Source organism: Acipenser ruthenus, chromosome 28 (assembly GCF_902713425.1).
Source record: "Acipenser ruthenus chromosome 28, fAciRut3.2 maternal haplotype, whole genome shotgun sequence".
Classification (NCBI taxonomy): domain Eukaryota; kingdom Metazoa; phylum Chordata; class Actinopteri; order Acipenseriformes; family Acipenseridae; genus Acipenser; species Acipenser ruthenus.
In genome coordinates this window covers 3,129,887-3,147,807 of record NC_081216.1, presented here as the reverse complement: position 1 = coordinate 3,147,807, position 17,921 = coordinate 3,129,887, and the positions used below count along the sequence as shown (strand labels likewise).

The 17,921-nt window shown below is 46.9% G+C and overlaps 1 protein-coding gene across 2 annotated transcripts in view; it reads left to right on the top strand.

Moving 5' to 3' along the window:
- The window catches only part of LOC117434764 (thyroid hormone receptor alpha), a 43,229-nt gene extending 27,368 nt beyond the window's left edge, over window positions 1-15,861 (top strand). Inside the window, exons 2-9 of one of the 2 annotated variants that reach the window (XM_034057407.3) lie at window positions 2,823-3,058; window positions 8,337-8,398; window positions 8,911-9,011; window positions 10,074-10,221; window positions 10,400-10,605; window positions 13,446-13,592; window positions 14,518-14,776; window positions 15,236-15,861. In XM_034057407.3, the coding sequence (XP_033913298.1) occupies window positions 3,003-3,058; window positions 8,337-8,398; window positions 8,911-9,011; window positions 10,074-10,221; window positions 10,400-10,605; window positions 13,446-13,592; window positions 14,518-14,776; window positions 15,236-15,486 (1,230 nt within the window). In that variant the 5' untranslated portion in view covers window positions 2,823-3,002 and the 3' untranslated portion in view covers window positions 15,487-15,861. Of the gene's footprint in view, window positions 1-2,822; window positions 3,059-8,336; window positions 8,399-8,889; window positions 9,012-10,073; window positions 10,222-10,399; window positions 10,606-13,445; window positions 13,593-14,517; window positions 14,777-15,235 lie in introns of both variants that reach the window. The other variant, XM_059002902.1, reaches the window with a different exon arrangement.
- The last annotated feature ends 2,060 nt before the right edge of the window (window positions 15,862-17,921 follow it).

Below are 17,921 nucleotides of genomic sequence, written 5' to 3'. Positions count from 1 at the left end.
CCTGATCCTCCTCTTAAAGAGACAGTGTGTTATACCCTGATCCTCCTCTTAAAGAGACAGTGTGTTATACCCTGAACCTCCTCTTAAAGAGTGTGTTATTCAGTTTGTATGACCTGTTGTGTTGTGTTTTAACCCTAATCTTTGGACCTTGCTTTTAACAAGGCAGTGTGACTGACTGAGATGTCTAGTACACCCAAACAACCACGTCACATGTGGTTATTATTATATAGCACTGCTCGATCAACTGCAGAGGTGTGTTACGAACACAAGATTGAGAATAATTAAATGTTTGTATTTTTATCTGTTTTCTACTGTACAAATCTACACTAAGACTTATTTTGATATTATATATTAGTATTGCAAGGATTGAAATAAGACTCCTGTTGCATAGCAGTTTCACCCATTCTACGAGCTTGATCAGCCACAGCATACAGATAACAACCTCAGGTGTGTCTTATTAAACTGACCGTAAAACCAGGAATGGATCAGATTGCTATGCAACAGGAGTCCTATTCCCACCCCTGGCAATGCCTCTTTTGCACTGATGTTGAGTGGTTTTGTTTTCATGTTTAGAAGTTAAGCAGGCACGGTGTTGTTCTGTTCTCTGTGCCTGGCAGGTACTCAAACCCACTGCCTCCAACACTGCAGCCCAGCACTCTAACCACTGAGCTACTCAAACCCACTGCCTTCCACACTGCAGCCCAGCACTCTAACCACTGAGCTACTCAAACACACTGCAGCCCAGCACGCTAACCACTGAGCTACTCAAACCCACTGCCTTCCACACTGCAGCCCAGCACGCTAACCACTGAGCTCCTCAAACCCACTGCCTTCAACACTGCAGCCCAGCACTCTAACCACTGAGCTACTCAAACCCACTGCCTTCCACACTGCAGCCCAGCACGCTAACCACTGAGCTACTCAAACCCACTGCCTTCCACACTGCAGCCCAGCACGCTAACCACTGAGCTACTCAAACCCACTGCCTTCCACACTGCAGCCCAGCACTCTAACCACTAAGCTACTCAAACCCACTTCCTTCCACACTGCAGCCCAGCACACTAATGTAGCTGATAAAGTCATTTTTTATACCATGATAAATGATTTCCTGCGCAAGCAGGCTTTGCATTTCTCGTGTGGAAATGATAAAGTCTGCATCAAAGACAGCTGAGTTGTCTTTTAAAACATCTTTTTTTTTTCCTGCGTGAAGGAGGGTAGAACAGAGAGCAGGTTTGGGGTTTGAGATCCTTTTGGAAACGGACCACACAAAAAAAAGAGAAAAAAATCTGTATCTACTAAATGAAGCGACTTTAGGGGTGTGGGAGTCTTGAACCTCCTGGTATCGAGCCCCTTTCTTTAACCACTGGACCAGCAAGCATCAATGCATTTACTTTTTTGTTCTCTAACAATCTGTAGCGCAGAGCACTGTGTGTCTCTGTCAACATGAGAAAGTAGCACTTCACTTTCCTACCTTGCCTAGTAAACAGCCAATGGAAAATTCCCCCTTGGCATTGTGGATGTGTCTGTCTGGACTGAATGAGGCAGCAGAGCTGTTTAGAGAAATGCCCCCCCCCCCCTCCCTCCCCTCCCCGTTCCTTCCTTCGACTCACAAACACACAGAGCGAGAGGGAGCGAGGGAGAGAGAGAGCTGTGCTGTGGTTTGGAGAGACTCTGTGTGTGTGTAAAGAAAGCATATTGATGCCAGAGTGTGGGAACACAGTTTTACTATCGCTTCCGAAGCCTTCAGCAAGGAACCAGCTGCGAGTTAAAGACAGCGTGGCTGTAGTGGTGAGAGCTGAGGAATGCTGGGCGATCTAGGCCCCTCAGTGGCTCCTGTAAGGGAAGAGTGTTTAAATATTTGCAATGAGTTACAATCATGCGCTCTGTGATCAGGCGGCTGTGCTCTGTGAGGCTCTGTGTGTGATGTGATTGACTCTCTGTTGTTGTTGTGTTTTTTTTTTTTTTAATTTAATAGTCGACAATTGTTTATATCATTTTTTTTTTCTCCCAATTTGGAATAGCCAATTATTTTTAGGCTCAGCTCGCCGCTACCACCACCACGCTGACTCGGGAGCGGCGAAGACAAACGCACGCTGTCCTCCGAAGCGTGTGCCGTCAGCTGACCGCTTTTTTTTTTCACTCTGCAGACTCACCGTGCAGCCGCCTCAGAGCTACAGCGTCGGAGGACAACGCAGCTCTGGGCAGCTTACAGGCAAGTCCGCAGGAGCCCGGCCAGACCACAGGGGTCGCTGGTGCGCGGTGAGCCGAGGACACCCTGGCCGACCTAACCCTCCCTCCCCCCGGGCGGTGCTCGGCCAATTGTGCGCCGCCCCCTGGGAGCTCCCGTCCTCAGTCGGCAAAGGAATAGCCTGGACTCGAACCGGCGACGTCCAGGCTATAGAGCGCATCCTGCACTCTTTACCAGATGCGCCACTCGGGAGCGCTCTCTGCTCGTTTTAATGCTTTGCTGTTCAGAAGGGGGTTACACGGACTCTGTGTGCCCAGTGACTGATCCTTGCTTCCTGGGATAGTGCATGCATGTGTGTTGCTGTGTGTGTCACCGACTGAATTCTGCATGTGCAGAGGGACCGAAAGCGTGACCAAAGGCCCCCCTCCCTGTTCTATTAAAAGGCAGGGAAGAATCACAATTTTAAAAACATTTAAGGAGTGTGGGCAACACGCTGTTAATTTGTACATCCTTTAAATTGCAGCAGTGAAAGTCTTACTTTAATTACATTAGTTAACTAATAGTTGAGTCACACTAAATCAATCCAACCAAACCCATTTTTTTTTATTTCAGATTTTTTTTTTTTTTTTTCTAGAGTCCTATTAGCCAACACGAGTGTGTCTCTGATGTCACCAGGTGGTGTCGCCCTGGTAACCCCCGCGGCCGCACCGCCGCTGCAGCTCGACCAATCAGAACCCGCGAATGCCAAGCCTGCATCGGAGGGTGGGGCCTGCCTCAGTCTCGCGTGATTGGCTGCTGGATGGAATTGAGGTGAATGGAACACATGCCCAAAGAGCAGGATCGCAACCAATCAGAGGGAGAAGAGAAAAGGTGAGCCCGCCCACTTTACCAATGCTTTGAGAACCTCACTATTCAATATAAAAGTCAGAAAAATGTGTGGACTCTTATCAAGCCTTCAATACACCTGAAAACATGCACAAGAATATCATGCATTTGAGGTATAATAGATATCATCTATCAATTAGTCTATAACTAGGGCACCCGGGCAATTTTACTCAATCAAGGCGTGTTTTATCGGGCTTGCAAAATAAAAGCCATGCCGATCAATAATCGATCAATCATTTAATTGGTTCACTGTACTATAAAAATATGAAATATGAACTTGCACGACACACAGTGATTTACAGTCACAGGGACTGACAGCTGCCTCTTGAGTGGATGGAGAAAAAGAGCGAGAGCGAGACAGAGACGAGCTTAAGAGGATCTTAAAATAGACCAGCTTCTATTATGTAAATGGAAGGCTGGAATCAACAAAATAAGATGTTAACCAGTCATTGAACAAGCACTGAGTTCTGTATACTAGACTGTATTGAATTAGCTGGCTCTCAGATCCCCAGTACAGCACTGAGTTCTCTATACTAGACTGTATTGAATTAGCTGGCTCTCAGATCCCCAGTACAGCACTGAGTTCTCTATACTAGACTGTATTGAATTAGCTGGCTCTCAGATCCCCAGTGCAGCACTGAGTTCTCTATACTAGACTGTATTGAATTAGCTGGCTCTCAGATCCCCAGTACAGCACTGAGTTCTCTATACTAGACTGTATTGAATTAGCTGGCTCTCAGATCCCCAGTACAGCACTGAGTTCTCTATACTAGACTGTATTGAATTAGCTGGCTCTCAGATCCACAGTACAGCACTGAGTTCTCTATACTAGACTGTATTGAATTATCTGGCTCTCAGATCCCCAGTACAGTACTGAGTTCTCTATACTAGACTGTATTGAATTAGCTGGCTCTCAGATCCCCAGTACAGCACTGAGTTCTCTATACTAGACTGTATTGAATTAGCTGGCTCTCAGATCCTCAGTACAGCACTGAGTTCTCTATACTAGACTGTATTGAATTAGCTGACTCTCAGATCCCCAGTACAGCACTGAGTTCTCTATACTAGACTGTATTGAATTAGCTGGCTCTCAGATCCCCAGTACAGCACTGAGTTCTCTATACTAGACTGTATTGAATTAGCTGGCTCTCAGATCCCCAGTACAGCACTGAGTTCTCTATACTAGACTGTATTGAATTAGCTGGCTCTCAGATCCCCAGTACAGCAATGAGTTCTCTATACTAGACTGTATTGAATTAGCTGGCTCTCAGATCCCCAGTACAGCACTGAGTTCTCTATACTAGACTGTATTGAATTAGCTGGCTCTCAGATCCTCAGTACAGCACTGAGTTATCTATACTAGACTGTATTGAATTGGTGAACCTAATAGTGATTTATTCATGCTGTGATTGGTTCAGAGTAGATTTACTTGGCTCTTTTCCTCTCTTTACTCTCCTTTCACGGAGCAGCCAGATTCCTCTCAGGAGTCCTGAAAGTTGGGCTCCATTGACACTGTGTGAATGTGACTCCTCCTGGCAGCCCAGCCGAGCTCCGCAGGGCCAGCAAGGGAAGGAGGGAGAGAGAGAGAGGGGAGAGCGAGCAAGGGAGGGAGAAGCAAATTCACTCTCCCTCCTCCCTGTCCCATATGCATTTTTAAAAACCATCTTGAATTACATTTTGAAATCCAGACTGTGACAAGGTGACAACTCCCTAGCAATTATATATCTGTGCTAAACTGTGACAACGTGACAGCTCCCTAGCAATTATATATCTGTGCTAAAATGTGACAACGTGACAACTCCCTAGCAATTATATATCTGTGCTAAACTGTGACAACGTGACAACTCCCTAGCAATTATATATCTGTGCTAGGCTGTGATTATGACATCTCCCTAATGATTATAACCTCCCAAGACTGTGTGTGTGTGTCAGTGTGTGTGTCTCAGTGTGTGTGTCTCTGTGTGCGTATCACAGTGTGTGTCTCAGTGTGTGTGTATCTCCCTGTGTGTGTGTGTGATTGTTACCTGTACACTGTGGCTAATCAAGCTTGTATTAAAACCTGGAGTGGATGAACCTGCTATGCAATAGAAGTCTTACTCCCATTCCTGTATTATATGACTGCAATTATTTATGGTTTTACAGGGATTTTCGAAAGATTGTGAAAAAGTTCAAAACTTTTAACACAAAAAACCAAACTATTAACTCCAGCAGCAAAAGCCTCTAACGCGTAAAAGTTTTGAGGTCAGATTTGATAAGCACATTTTGCAAAAGCATATCCTGCACCAAAACACCAAATAGAAATTTTGAGTTTAATCATCCAAGCAAAATAACATACCTGAATCTTTGTCAAATATTGTTACCTAACACTAAATAAAAGTAAATTAAACTCAGGATGCATACATCTTTTTCAAGTTACAAAGGGCTATAAATTATAGTGAACAAAAGAATATAAATACATTCTAGTAAATTTACAAAATAAGCTAATACAATACTATGCAAATGCATAGATCAGTCATCCCTGAGCATCAAGCCTCTCTTGTGCTTGTGGCCACAGATTTTCATCGACATCGCATCTAAGGTCTTCATTTGCAAGGCAGCATTTGAATGGCACATCCATCCCTGGCATTGCTCTGCTGTTATGTCGTCACAATCTTCATCCATTGCCTGGAGAAGGGTGGCTTGCGCATGTGGGTGGCGAAGATACACCTCCCACCTCCAGGCCGAAAAGAACTCCTCGATAGGGTTAAGGAAAGGGGAATAGGGTGGCAGAAAACATCATTATGAATTGAGGATGTGCTGCAAACCGCTGTCGCACTACCACTGCGTGATGGAAATTTACATTGTCCCACACCACCACAAATGTGATTACTGCATTTGGTTGCACGAGGCAATTGTGCAGCACGTCCAGGGAATTCGGCAGATTCACTGACTTGCATGCCCCTAGTAATGGGCTTCGTGCCACAACACCATTCTCGGAAATTCGACGATGGGCCAGATTGAAGCCAGCTTCATCTATATAAAGGAATTCATGTCGGTTGGCACTGACATCAAACTCCATCCTCCTCTGTGAAAAAAAAAAAGATGTTCAGTCATACCATTACTGTAGTACACTTACTTGAACATATTGATGTCGCAATACCTTCACCCTTTCTTCATTTCTTTGAAAAGGGACCAACTAGATCTGCTTCATTGTGATTTGGTGCTTATCGAATCAGTCCCTCGAAACACGTTGTTGTCAGCCACAATTATCCTTTTGGATTTCCCTGAAGCGAATATCATTCTTGGCAGTCCAGCTGTTCTCAATGACAAGCCTCTGTTCACTAAGCCTCTCTACATTCTCACATGGACAAGGCCATTTGCAATAATGAGTACTAATCATTAGTAAATGAAAATATAATTAAGTGTTTTGCAAGAGTAGATATTAGCATTTGAAATGTGTCTTGCAGAGCGGTAATCACACTTAAAGAATTGAGTGGGTGATTCAGAATTTAGCATTTTGTATGTAAACATGTGAAAATGTGTTTCGAATTTAGGCTTTTGGAACTGTTCTGTTTTTTGTGTTAATAGTTTTGAACGTTTTGGTAATCTTTTGAATAAAGTGTTTTAGCAATCGTACAGAACTGTAAAGCAAGGGTGAAATGTCATTTGCTGGAGGAAAAGATAAACGTGGCACTAAAAATAGACATGAGTGTTGGTGTTAAGATGGCTTGTTTATAAATTAATGATCCCCTTTTAATGGCTGTTAACATAGCCCCTCCTGAATGCTGTGACTTAGCGTATGTAGAAATGTTCAGTGTGAGCTGTGTTGAGTTGTGCTGTGTTGTGGTGTGTTGAGTTGTGCTGTGTTGTGGTGTGTTGAGTTGTGCTGTGTTGTGGTGTGTTGAGTTGTGTTGAGTTGTGTTGAGTTGTGCTCTGCTGAGTTGTGCTGTGTTGTGTTATGCTGTGCTCTGCTGAGTTATGCTGTGTGTGCTGTGCTGTGTTGAGTTGTACTGTGTTGAGTTGTGCTTTGTGTGCTGTGCTCTCCCCTGCTCTGCTGTGTGTGTGTGTGTGTGCTCTGCTGTGCTGTGCTGTGCTCTCCTCTGCTCTGCTGTGTGTGTGTGCGCTGCTCTGCTGTGCTGTGCTCTCCTCTGCTCTGCTGTGTGTGTGTGCTCTGCTTTGCTCTGCTCTGCTCTGCTCTGCTCTGCTGTGTGTGTGTGCGCTGCTCTGCTGTGCTGTGCTCTCCTCTGCTGTGCTGTGTGTGCTCTGCTCTGCTCTGCTCTGCTGTGTGTGTGTGCTCTGCTGTGTGTGTGTGCGCTGCTCTGCTGTGCTGTGCTCTCCTCTGCTGTGCTGTGTGTGCTCTGCTCTGCTCTGCTCTGCTGTGTGTGTGTGCTCTGCTGTGTGTGTGTGCTCTGCTCTGCTGTGTGTGTGTGCTCTGCTCTGCTCTGCTGTGTGCGTGTGCTCTGCTCTGCTGTGCGTGTGTGCTCTGCTCTGCTGTGTGTGCTCTGCTCTGCTCTGCTGTCCTGTGCTGTGCTGTGTGTGTGAGCTCTGCTCTGCTGTGTGTGCAAGTGTCAGCTCCCATTAGTTTCACTGACTGCTCCGCACAGAGCTCCATCAATCCTGCACTCTGCAGAGACTGGCTGCACGCACCCCTTCACACAGCTGAGAGAGGAGGGGAGGGAGGGGGGGGCACCCTGTTCCCTTAGTGAGGAGTGGAGGAGGGAAGGAGGGAGCTGTTCAGTCAAGCCATGCCCATCCATGGACTTGTTTGCAAGGAGAGCTCGTGCCTAGTTTAATTGCCAGGTGAGTTTCGGTTCTCCCAGTTTGTCTGGTTTGTATTTATGAATTCTGCTGATTCGGGGTTAGTCTGTTCATGGTAAAAAGAAAATACATGAAAAAAGAACTCCTGATGTGTGCATGTAAATACCAAATGAATACCAATCAAAGTCAGTGAAACAAGCTGTAAGTTTTAAGGCTGGTTTCACGTAGTGAACCCCTTTAGTGTTTTTTTGTTTTGTTTTAGGGTGTTCCAGTAATAAAGGACTTTGATAAAGAAAACTAGTCTTTTAAGCGATGCATTTAAGATTTAGTACTTCATTTGTATGCAGCCTAACATGGAGTGGATCTCTGACTAACTGAAGTATAACCGGAATCCATTGTCCTGTGTGTTGCGATGTGAGGTTAATGCTATCTTTCTATTTTCCTTCTCTCCCTCCCTGCACCCTCCCCTCCCCTCCCCTCCCCTCCCCTCTCCTCTCCCCTCTCCCCCTTCCCCCTCTCCCTCCAGGTGGCTCGATGGTTCAAAGAGGAAAAGAAAGAACAGTCAGTGTTCTGTGAAGAGCATGTCTGGTAAGGAGCGAAGCCTCGTCCTCATTTATTAGCCATTGCTTGCGTCTGGTTCTAATCGCCAGGAAAATCTGCTTTTTAAAAATTGAATTTATTACTGTTTTATAGATGTTTTCATTGTAGCGCTGTTAAGCCATACAGACTGGGGAAGCAGAAACACCAGTCACGGGGGGGGGGGCTCTAAAGGAAGGGAGGAATTACTTGCTGTCCCGTGCATCTGTGCCGGTCACTCCCGACGGCTTTAACTCATTTTTTATCAGCGGCCTGATTGTTCAAACTCCCAGGCACCTGGTCATTTCTGTAACGTTCAACGGGAGACCTGGGTTTGTCGCAGTGTAGGGTTGGCTGGTGAGGGGCAGTGCCGGTGGCAGTGGTGCCCTGCTGTTTTGTCCAGTTTTTTATTTTGATGTTGTGGACTCCTCATTTTGAAGTTTTGATGTTGTGGATTCCTCTGGTAACACGAGCGCCCCGGCTGGCTGGTGCTGCCCCCCTAGCGCTGAGCCTCTCTGTTTCAGGGTACATCCCCAGCTACCTGGAGAAGGACGAGCCGTGCGTTGTGTGCGGGGACAAGGCCACTGGGTACCACTACCGCTGCATCACCTGTGAGGGCTGCAAGGTATACGCACGCACACGCTCCATGCCACGCTAACACACACACGCTCCGTGCCACGCTAACACGCACCAGCACTGCAGGGATCTTGAGGCCTTACATGGTTCGCTGAGCTTCACAGTGCAGCACTTTCTTTATTACGCCCACTCAAGGATTTTAATACATTTTGAAAAGACTGCAAGGACAGCCTCTTTCTAGCCTTGGGTAGAAGCACAGTTCTTGAGCATATTATTGACGTGTTTAAACCTGATGATGGGGAGGTCGCCGAATGGCTCACCTGGTTAAAGCACTGCCGGGCGGCATGCAGGGTGAGTCATACAACCAGAGATCGCAAGTTTGAATCCTGGTTGTGTGAGGCAGCCGGTCTTTGCTGGGGACTCCGGGGTGGGGGAGTTGGGATCCAGCTTAGACTGTTTCTCCTCACCGCTCTGCGGCGACCCCTACAGGCCAGGTTGGGGGCGGAGATTTGCTGGGCTGATCTTTGGCCTCCAGAGGCTGGTAGCCTGCAGACATCCGCTCTTGAGTTCCTGTGTGTAAAAAGATACCGATTGGCTCGTGGGATCGGAGGACGCCCACTGAGCCCTCGGGTCACTCGTCGCGGTGAAGGAGGAAAATAATAATAATTGGGCATTCCAAACTGGGAGAAATTTTTAAATAATTGGAGATTTTAAATTAAAAAAAAAAAAAAAAAGAAACCTGATGTTTAAAATGAGCAGAAAACTCACTAAAGCAGTGTCTGTTTAGTAAACTCCACGATGCATTGCAGGGATGGAAATAAGACTCCTGTTGCACAGCAGTGTGATCCATTCCTGGTTTTACTAGGAGCTTAGTAAGACGCACACAAGCTTGTTACCTATACACGCTGGGGCTGATCAAGCTTGCAGTAAAACCTGGAATGGGTGAAACTGCTGTGCAACAGGAGTCTTAATTCTGTCAATTTCCATATTATTGAACAGCAGCTAAAGTCACCGTCATGTATGTTGCGAATCTCGCAGTGTTGATGCAGCCAGGCTCAGACGCTGCGCTGACAGTCTGTCTGTCTGCCTGCCTCTCTGCCCCCCCCCCCAGGGTTTTTTCCGGCGCACGATCCAGAAGAACCTGCACCCCGCCTACTCCTGCAAGTACGATGGCTGCTGCATCATCGACAAGATCACGCGCAACCAGTGCCAGCTGTGCCGCTTCAAGAAATGCATCACTGTGGGCATGGCCATGGACTGTGAGTAACAGGACTGCGCCCGCAACCACGCACCGCATCCCGTAACGCACACTGTAACACACGCACCCCATAACACACACACACCGCACCCCGTAACACACACTGTAGCACACGCACCGCACCCCATGGCACACACTGTAACACGTGTAGCTGTTCTCTTCCCCCTCCTCTTCATTAGTGGTGCTGGACGACTCGAAGCGCGTGGCGAAGCGACGGCTCATCGAGGAGAATCGCGAGCGCAGGAGGAAGGAGGAGACGCTGCGGACCCTGCAGGACCGGCCCGAGCCCACAGCCCCCGAGTGGGAGCTGATCCACATGGTGACTGAGGCTCACCGGCACACCAACGCACAGGGATCCCACTGGAAGCAGAAGCGCAAGTTCCTGGTCAGTCTCTATCGCTCCCTCGCTCTCTCTATTGCTCCCTCCCTCCCTCGCTCTCCCTCTCTCTCTTTTCTTTTAGTTTGTAAACTCTGCCACTGAAAAACGAGCTGCGATGCTCAATAGTTTTCAGATTGTTCTTTCTAATTTATCCCTCTGGTTGTAGCAGGGGCACAAAAGGGAACACTTCTCTCTAAAGCTGTCCTCTAAATAATTAAATGCAGTGAAAGTTAAACTGGCTCATAGATGCTGTTTGTGCAAACTGTCCCCAGGCTTTCAAATTCCTCAAATGTAACAACCCTGGGTGTGTAGGATATAAAAGGAGGAGGGAGGGAGGGAGGGAGGGAGGGAGTGCTGCCACAGAAATGTTCAGACCCGGGACAAGTTTTTAAATCAGGCCACCCCCTCTATCCCTGAGACAAGATTATTTGAAACAAAAGCTTGCGCACAACAGCACATTCTTGGAATACCAGGGGCAATTAACTAGGATAGTTAATTTGCATTAGTTGCATGTGGTAGGAATGATGCCTCTTAGCTGTGAAAAAAAAAAAATCTGCCAGTTCGGACCCCCCAGAGTGCCCGGTCCAGGACTGCGCACCTGCTTCTCCCAGCCCTACAGGCAGCGTGGGTGACGCTTACAATGGCGTGTGACGCTATAGCAACTGGAGGCAAATGGAAGAGCACGGAACGGGTGTCGCTAAGCAACAAGGGAACCCCTCCAGAGGTTCCATTCATTCACAAAGTAAACTGGAGCAGCGAAGAGCATCGCGATTGGTTAAAAAAAAAAACTTGCCGATTCTAAATTGACCTAATAGATACACCTGAAAAACATAAGCGTTCAGTCGTAGAGTGATTGTCAATGGCTCATTTGAAAGGTAAGAACTTCAACTAATTAGCTGTCATTTATGTATTTATTTAAAAATGTCTATACTTATATATATATTTATATAACTGCCCCTTTCATAGTCACGCCCCCCTTACTGACTCTCCGCACCCCGCCCCACTTTTTGCGCACCTCTGATTTGGAGACACTACAGCAGATATTTTGAAACACACTTTAAAATTAGAAGTGTAAAAAGTTGTCAGGGTGTTAACAATCAAAAGAAAAATTACAGGTACGTAAATTCAACAGTTGCAGCAACACGTGTGGGCGTGGAACGCTGTATTTATCGGAACCGCAATACTTACTCGTTGTGCTGCATTCCACTCAAAGGCTTTATAAAACTGCCTCTGATTTTCAAAGTGCTGTCAATCTCATCACCTCCCTGTGCGCAGAGTCAAGACTCTCTCGCCCCGCGCAGCAGAAAAACAAAGTAGTTTCTCCACCGTGTGTGGGAATGGTCTTTCACAGAGCTGGAATTCGAGCCGTGTTGGCACACCGCCTGCCAGGGCCTGGGTTGGTGTTGCTGTGAAACTATGCAGCGCTGGCAGGAGCTGAGCATTCCCTTTCACGGCGAGACCAGGAGTGCAGCAGACTAGTAAACAACAGCGATGCGGCTGTTTTGACAATCCGTGCACAAGCAACTGATTTGGAGCACAGCTGAGACAGCCCAGCAGGCACTGGGTACTGTAAGAAAAATCTGAGAACGAGAAAAGGCCATTCGGCCCATCAAGGCTAGTCCCTTGTTAGCGCATCACTTTCCCCTACTGGGGAGAATTTAAAAGCACAGAATCTAGTCTTTTTTTTAATGTTCCCAGTGTTTTAGATCCTACTACTTCACCTGGTAAGCTATTCCATGCATTTCTAACCCTCTGTGTAAAAAAATGCTTCCTACTTTCTGTTCTAAACTCTACTCATCTTCCACTTATGCCCTCCTGTAATTGAAGTAGCGTCTGGTTAACTTTATCTGCTCTATTTGTGATTTTATAGACTCCCCTCCTCTTTCCCTTCATATTTTCTCTTCATTTTGGGCATTTCTGCTGCTCTCCACTGTAGGCTTTGTAACGCCTTGACAAAAAAACAGGATTCTGAAACAGCGGCTAAAGATCAGCAGTAGAAAAGGAAGCTCCAGCCGTAGCTGTGCTGCATACAGACCGCACACTGTGACATGATGTCTCTGCAGTCCGGCGCACAGCTGTGTTTCATTGCCAGTGGTGTCCAGTGGATATTAACCATTTTACTGCTCTTATTTCAGCCTCTGGACATAGAGATTTTGCATCCATGATACTGCATCTTTACAACCCATTCGCTATGACATTACACCCCCCTCTCCATTACACCCCCTCTCCATTACACCCCCTCTCCATTACACCGCCCTTTCCATTACACCCCCTTTCCATTACACCCCCTTTCCATTACACCCCCATCGCCATTTCTAGTTTTGTCATTTTTATCAATGCATTTTTGTTGTGATGTAGTGTTTCTGAATCATGCCCCCTGACTCTCTCCTCCCTCTCTCCCTTCCCCTCTCTCTCCTCTCTCCCTTCTCTCTCACCCCGTCTCCCCCTTTCTCTCCCTCCCCTCTCCCCCCTCTTTCCCTTCTCTCACCTCCTCTCTCGCTCACCCTTCTCTCTCTTGCCACTCCTCTCACCCCTCTCCCCTCTCTCTCGCCCCTATCCCCTCTCTATCTGTCCTCTCTCCCACCGTCTCTCTCCCCCTCTCCCACTCCCATCTCCTCTCCTCTCTCTCACCTGTCCCCTTTCTCTCCTTCCCCCCTCTCTCTCTCTCCCCTCTCTGTCCCCTCTCCCTTCTCTCACCCCTCTCTCTCGCCCCTTTCCCATCTCTCCCCTCTCTCTCCTCTCTCCCCTCTCTCTGTCACCTCTCCCTCCCCTCTCCTCTCTCACCCCTCTTTCTCGCCCTTTTCCTCTCTCTCCTCTCTCCCCCCTCTCTCTCTCCTGTCTCTCAGCCCGAGGATATTGGTCAGTCCCCAGTCGCCCCCACGCCGGATGGAGACAAGGTTGACCTGGAGGCCTTCAGCGAGTTCACCAAGATAATCACCCCGGCCATCACTCGAGTCGTCGACTTTGCCAAAAAACTGCCCATGTTCTCCGAGGTTTGTGCAAAATGAAATGTTAAACACTAAGGCTATTTTATATTCAACATGCCTTCAGTCTATAATTAACCCTGTAATGCTCATTTCTGTAGCACATGTGAGACAATGCTTAGCTTATAATTATTATTAGTTTATTTAGCAGACGCTTTTATCCAAGGCGACTTACAGAGACTAGGGTGTGTGAACTATGCATCAGCTGCAGAGTCACTTACAACTACGTCTTACCCGAAAGACGGAGCACAAGGAGGTTAAGTGACTTTCTCAGGGTCACACAATGAGTCAGTGGCTGAGGTGGGATTTGAACTGGGGACCTCCTGATTACAAGCCCTTTTCTTTAACCACTGGACCACACAGCCTCCTATATTTTAATGCATTTTGAAAAGACTGCAAGCACACTTTTTTGTTTTAATATTTTTGTTTTAAATCCAGCCTTACAAGCCAGAATTTTTCATATGCAGACTGAAAAAAAATGAATTTAATTGTGTTTTGTACAAGAAACGGAATCTAGTGACTTAAATAAAGTAGGTTTTTTCTCATTAAAAAAATAAAACAGAAACAGTCTCGTAGTGAAATCCAGGCGATGGAATGGAATTCTTCAGATTTTTCAGGTTTTTCCGGGCGGCAAACATTTCCTGCATGTTCAACTCATTAACACACGCTCATTAACCCCAGAGCCAGCGCGAGCCATCAAAATGAAAGCAATCACACAACAAGCAGCACAGAACCTTAGAAAACAGATTGCTCACCACAGATAAAAAACACTGGATGGGGTAGTGTGTGATACATGAGAATTGAATGCCCACCCTTGGGGTGGGATGAGGGATAAGCTTGGATAAGCATCCCATCCCATTCACGTGTGTGTGTGTGTGTGTGTGTGTCGCAGTGTAGCGTGACTCTGACAAGCCGCCCCACTGCCCTCTTACAGCTGCCTTGTGAAGACCAGATCATCCTGCTGAAGGGCTGCTGCATGGAAATCATGTCTCTCCGCGCGGCCGTGCGCTACGACCCGGACAGCGAGACCCTCACGCTCAGCGGAGAGATGGCCGTGAAGCGCGAGCAGCTCAAGAACGGGGGGCTGGGGGTGGTCTCGGACGCCATCTTCGACCTGGGCAAGAGCCTGGCGCAGTTCAGCCTGGACGACGCAGAGGTGGCCCTGCTGCAAGCCGTCCTGCTCATGAGCTCAGGTGAGGGACCGTGGAGGGGCATGGGGGTGAGAGGCTGGAGGGGTGTAGGGGTGCAAGGGGGTAACACAGACCTAAATTTCAGCAAATAATAATTAATAATGAAAAACAATCATTTAAAATGACTGTGTGTATTTAATGACCCGTCATGTAGGATAGGGTTAACAAACGCTGCAAACGACGTCAGTGGACAGTCGGACTGTATGGCAGCCTGGGGAGCATCCATGGCCCATCTGCACAATAACCAATTTCACAGACCCCGATTTAGAATGAATCATGGACTGCCCAGTATTCATTTAGGTGAGGTATTCCAAGATTAGTACTCATCAGGGTCTGTGAAACCAGCCGTTTGTATTTATTTATTGATTCATTGACCTTAGTACCGTGGATAGGAGGTTGAATTGGCAACAACTTTCTCTCTCTCCCCCCCCCCCCCCCTCGCTCTCTCCCCCCTTCTCCCAGACCGGTCTGGGCTGCTCTGCGTGGATAAGATAGAGAAGTGCCAGGAAAGATACCTGCTGGCATTTGAACACTACATCAACTACCGCAAGCACAGCCTCCCCCACTTCTGGCCCAAGCTGCTGATGAAAGTGACGGACCTCCGCATGATCGGGGCGTGTCACGCCAGCCGCTTCCTGCACATGAAGGTGGAGTGTCCCACGGAACTGTTCCCCCCGCTCTTCCTGGAGGTGTTTGAGGACCAGGATGTCTAGGGGGCCGAGGCAGGGGGGGAGGTTGAAGACCTGATGGTCGCACTTTCAGTGTCCCACCCGGAGCCTCCAGGTGTTTGAGCAAGAGAATGAGAGAGAATCGATATGGGAACCTGCCTTTTTTCAATGACGCATCACCAGGGCTCTGCCGCTAAATCACAATCCACAACCACCAGCCACCACCAGGGCGACGGTCTCTCCTGCTATTTCTCTTTTTTTTTCTCACTCTTTCAGCTGAAGACTTCCTCCCCTTAACATTCTGTTCTTTTTTTTTTTGGACCGGTGGATAAATCTCAGATTCTTCCCTCCTTTCCAATACTTTATAAAGTCAAAGGTGTCTGGTATTATTATAAAATCACCTGTGAGTCGCCACTTATTGAGGGGTAGGGGGTAGGGGGTGGGGTAGGGTAGGGGGTAGGGGGGCTGTACTACTAAAAAAAGTTTAACCCCCCTCCAAATTCAGATCCAACTGCTGCCAGTGGCCCTGTGCAGAAACACAGTGGTTTCAGATTAAGACCATTCTGTTCCTGACCAGGCGTGGGTATTTGGTTTTCGCATCGGGCCACGGGACTTGTGGTTTCAAGCAGCAGCCTTGCATTTAATTTGCACTTTATTTGTTTATTGTTTCAGTCCAAGAGAATGGACAAACTACCTTAGAGAGACAGAGTTTACCAAAAAAAAAGAATATTTAATAGAAAAAAAACGAAAACATGTTTTTTAAAAACATAACCTATATAAAACTATATAAATATTTTGTATATAAATATATATATATATTTTAAAAGCCATGCAATAGAGGGTTAAATAGGGTGCAAGTGACTTTGTCTCTGAAACTGAGGGAACTTGGTTTCAGGAGACTAGGTTTCAGGCCACTGCATGGCACACCAGGGGAGACTTGGGGTTTGATACAGCCACCTCAAACTAGGTCTCCCATTTGTCTCCTGGAACCAGGTTTCAAGCCACTGTTCCTTAAAAAAGACTTTTACAGCAGTGGCCTGTGATGATGATTATTGAAGTGTAGAGTTAGAACCAGAGATCTTATCCCGGTCCGAAAATCCATCTTTATTTATTTATTTATTTATTTTTATTTATTTTAATCGTGCGAAAGCCAGAAGCTGCCACTTAACACTGTTTTTTTTTTTTTTTTTTACTTTCTTAAAACTTTTGTTATAATTTTTTTTTCGAAAAAAAAGAATTCACTTGGGACCCTCCTGCTGAGCTAGAGGAGGGGTTGGTGGATCCGTAGCAGGGAGGCTGTCACATTGCAAAGGGGGGGGGGGCCAGCCTGCTTTTGCATGCCATACAGTTATTGGTGGGGGAGTGGAGATCTCAGCCATCCGAAGAGAGGCAGTCAGTTTGATTTTAATCCACGTGGATCCAGTCCTCTAAGTGCTGCCATCCTGCCTGTCTGTCTCTCTTCTTGTAATTAAAAACTCAACAACTTGAGAAAAATGTCAAGTGGGTTTTTCCAACACTCCATCCCAAGCCACAAGTATTTTGCACTAGCCCTGTGCCCCGTGGCGAGGCATTTTCCGTGGCTTTCTACCACGGAAATCTCATGGATTATGAAGGAAATGCACTGTACGGTATTAAAAGCAAGTGGACACCCTAACATTGAATTTGCTGGTTCTCAGATTCCACGTGCTGAATTCTGTACTGTTCTGTATTTCTGGAACTCCTGACACTTCTCTTTGTCAGATTACCTCCGACACCCCCCCCCACCCCCCCCGTCTTCATTCATCGTATTTTTTGGGAGTCCTTTTTCATTGGATTACAGTTTCCCCATCACTAAGCCGGCCGAGGAAAACCTCTGAGACTTGACTCAATCAAGCTCCCTTAAGCTGAGGAGGGAACACGAAGCCACTTTTCCAGGAACAGAGGCTTGAAACCTGGTTCCAGGAGACCTAGTTTGAGGTGGCTGTATGAAACCCCAGGTCTCCCCTGGTGTGCCGTGCAGGGGGCTGAAACCTAGTCTCCTGAAACCAAGTTCCAAGCCACAACGTAGCTGTTGGAGAACCAATCTCATCCATCTTTCAGTAACTAAAAAAGGATGCAAAGGGCAATTTTGCTCCTCCGCTGTATTGAAACCCTCTCGTTGTTTTTTTGTATTTAAGATTAAAGCTTGGCCCAAACGAGAGATTGCATTGCATTGGTGCAGGTGCAGAAATCGAGGGGAGCAAGACTCTAGAATGGTTTTCTGTATCCTTGTGAGTTCTGTCTGCACTTAGAACAACCCTCATGACTTAAGCAATCTCCAATGCTGCTTTTTTTTATTTGATTTTTTTTAGTATTTTTCGATTTTGTTTTAGTTTCCGTTGTCGTTGCAAACTGCTCCGTGTAAATGGGCTGTGATCACTTTATCATGCGTGTAGTTTTATTATCCTAGCACATCACCTCTAGATTGTATTGGTAAAAGCAAGCTTTTATTGTTGTTTTTA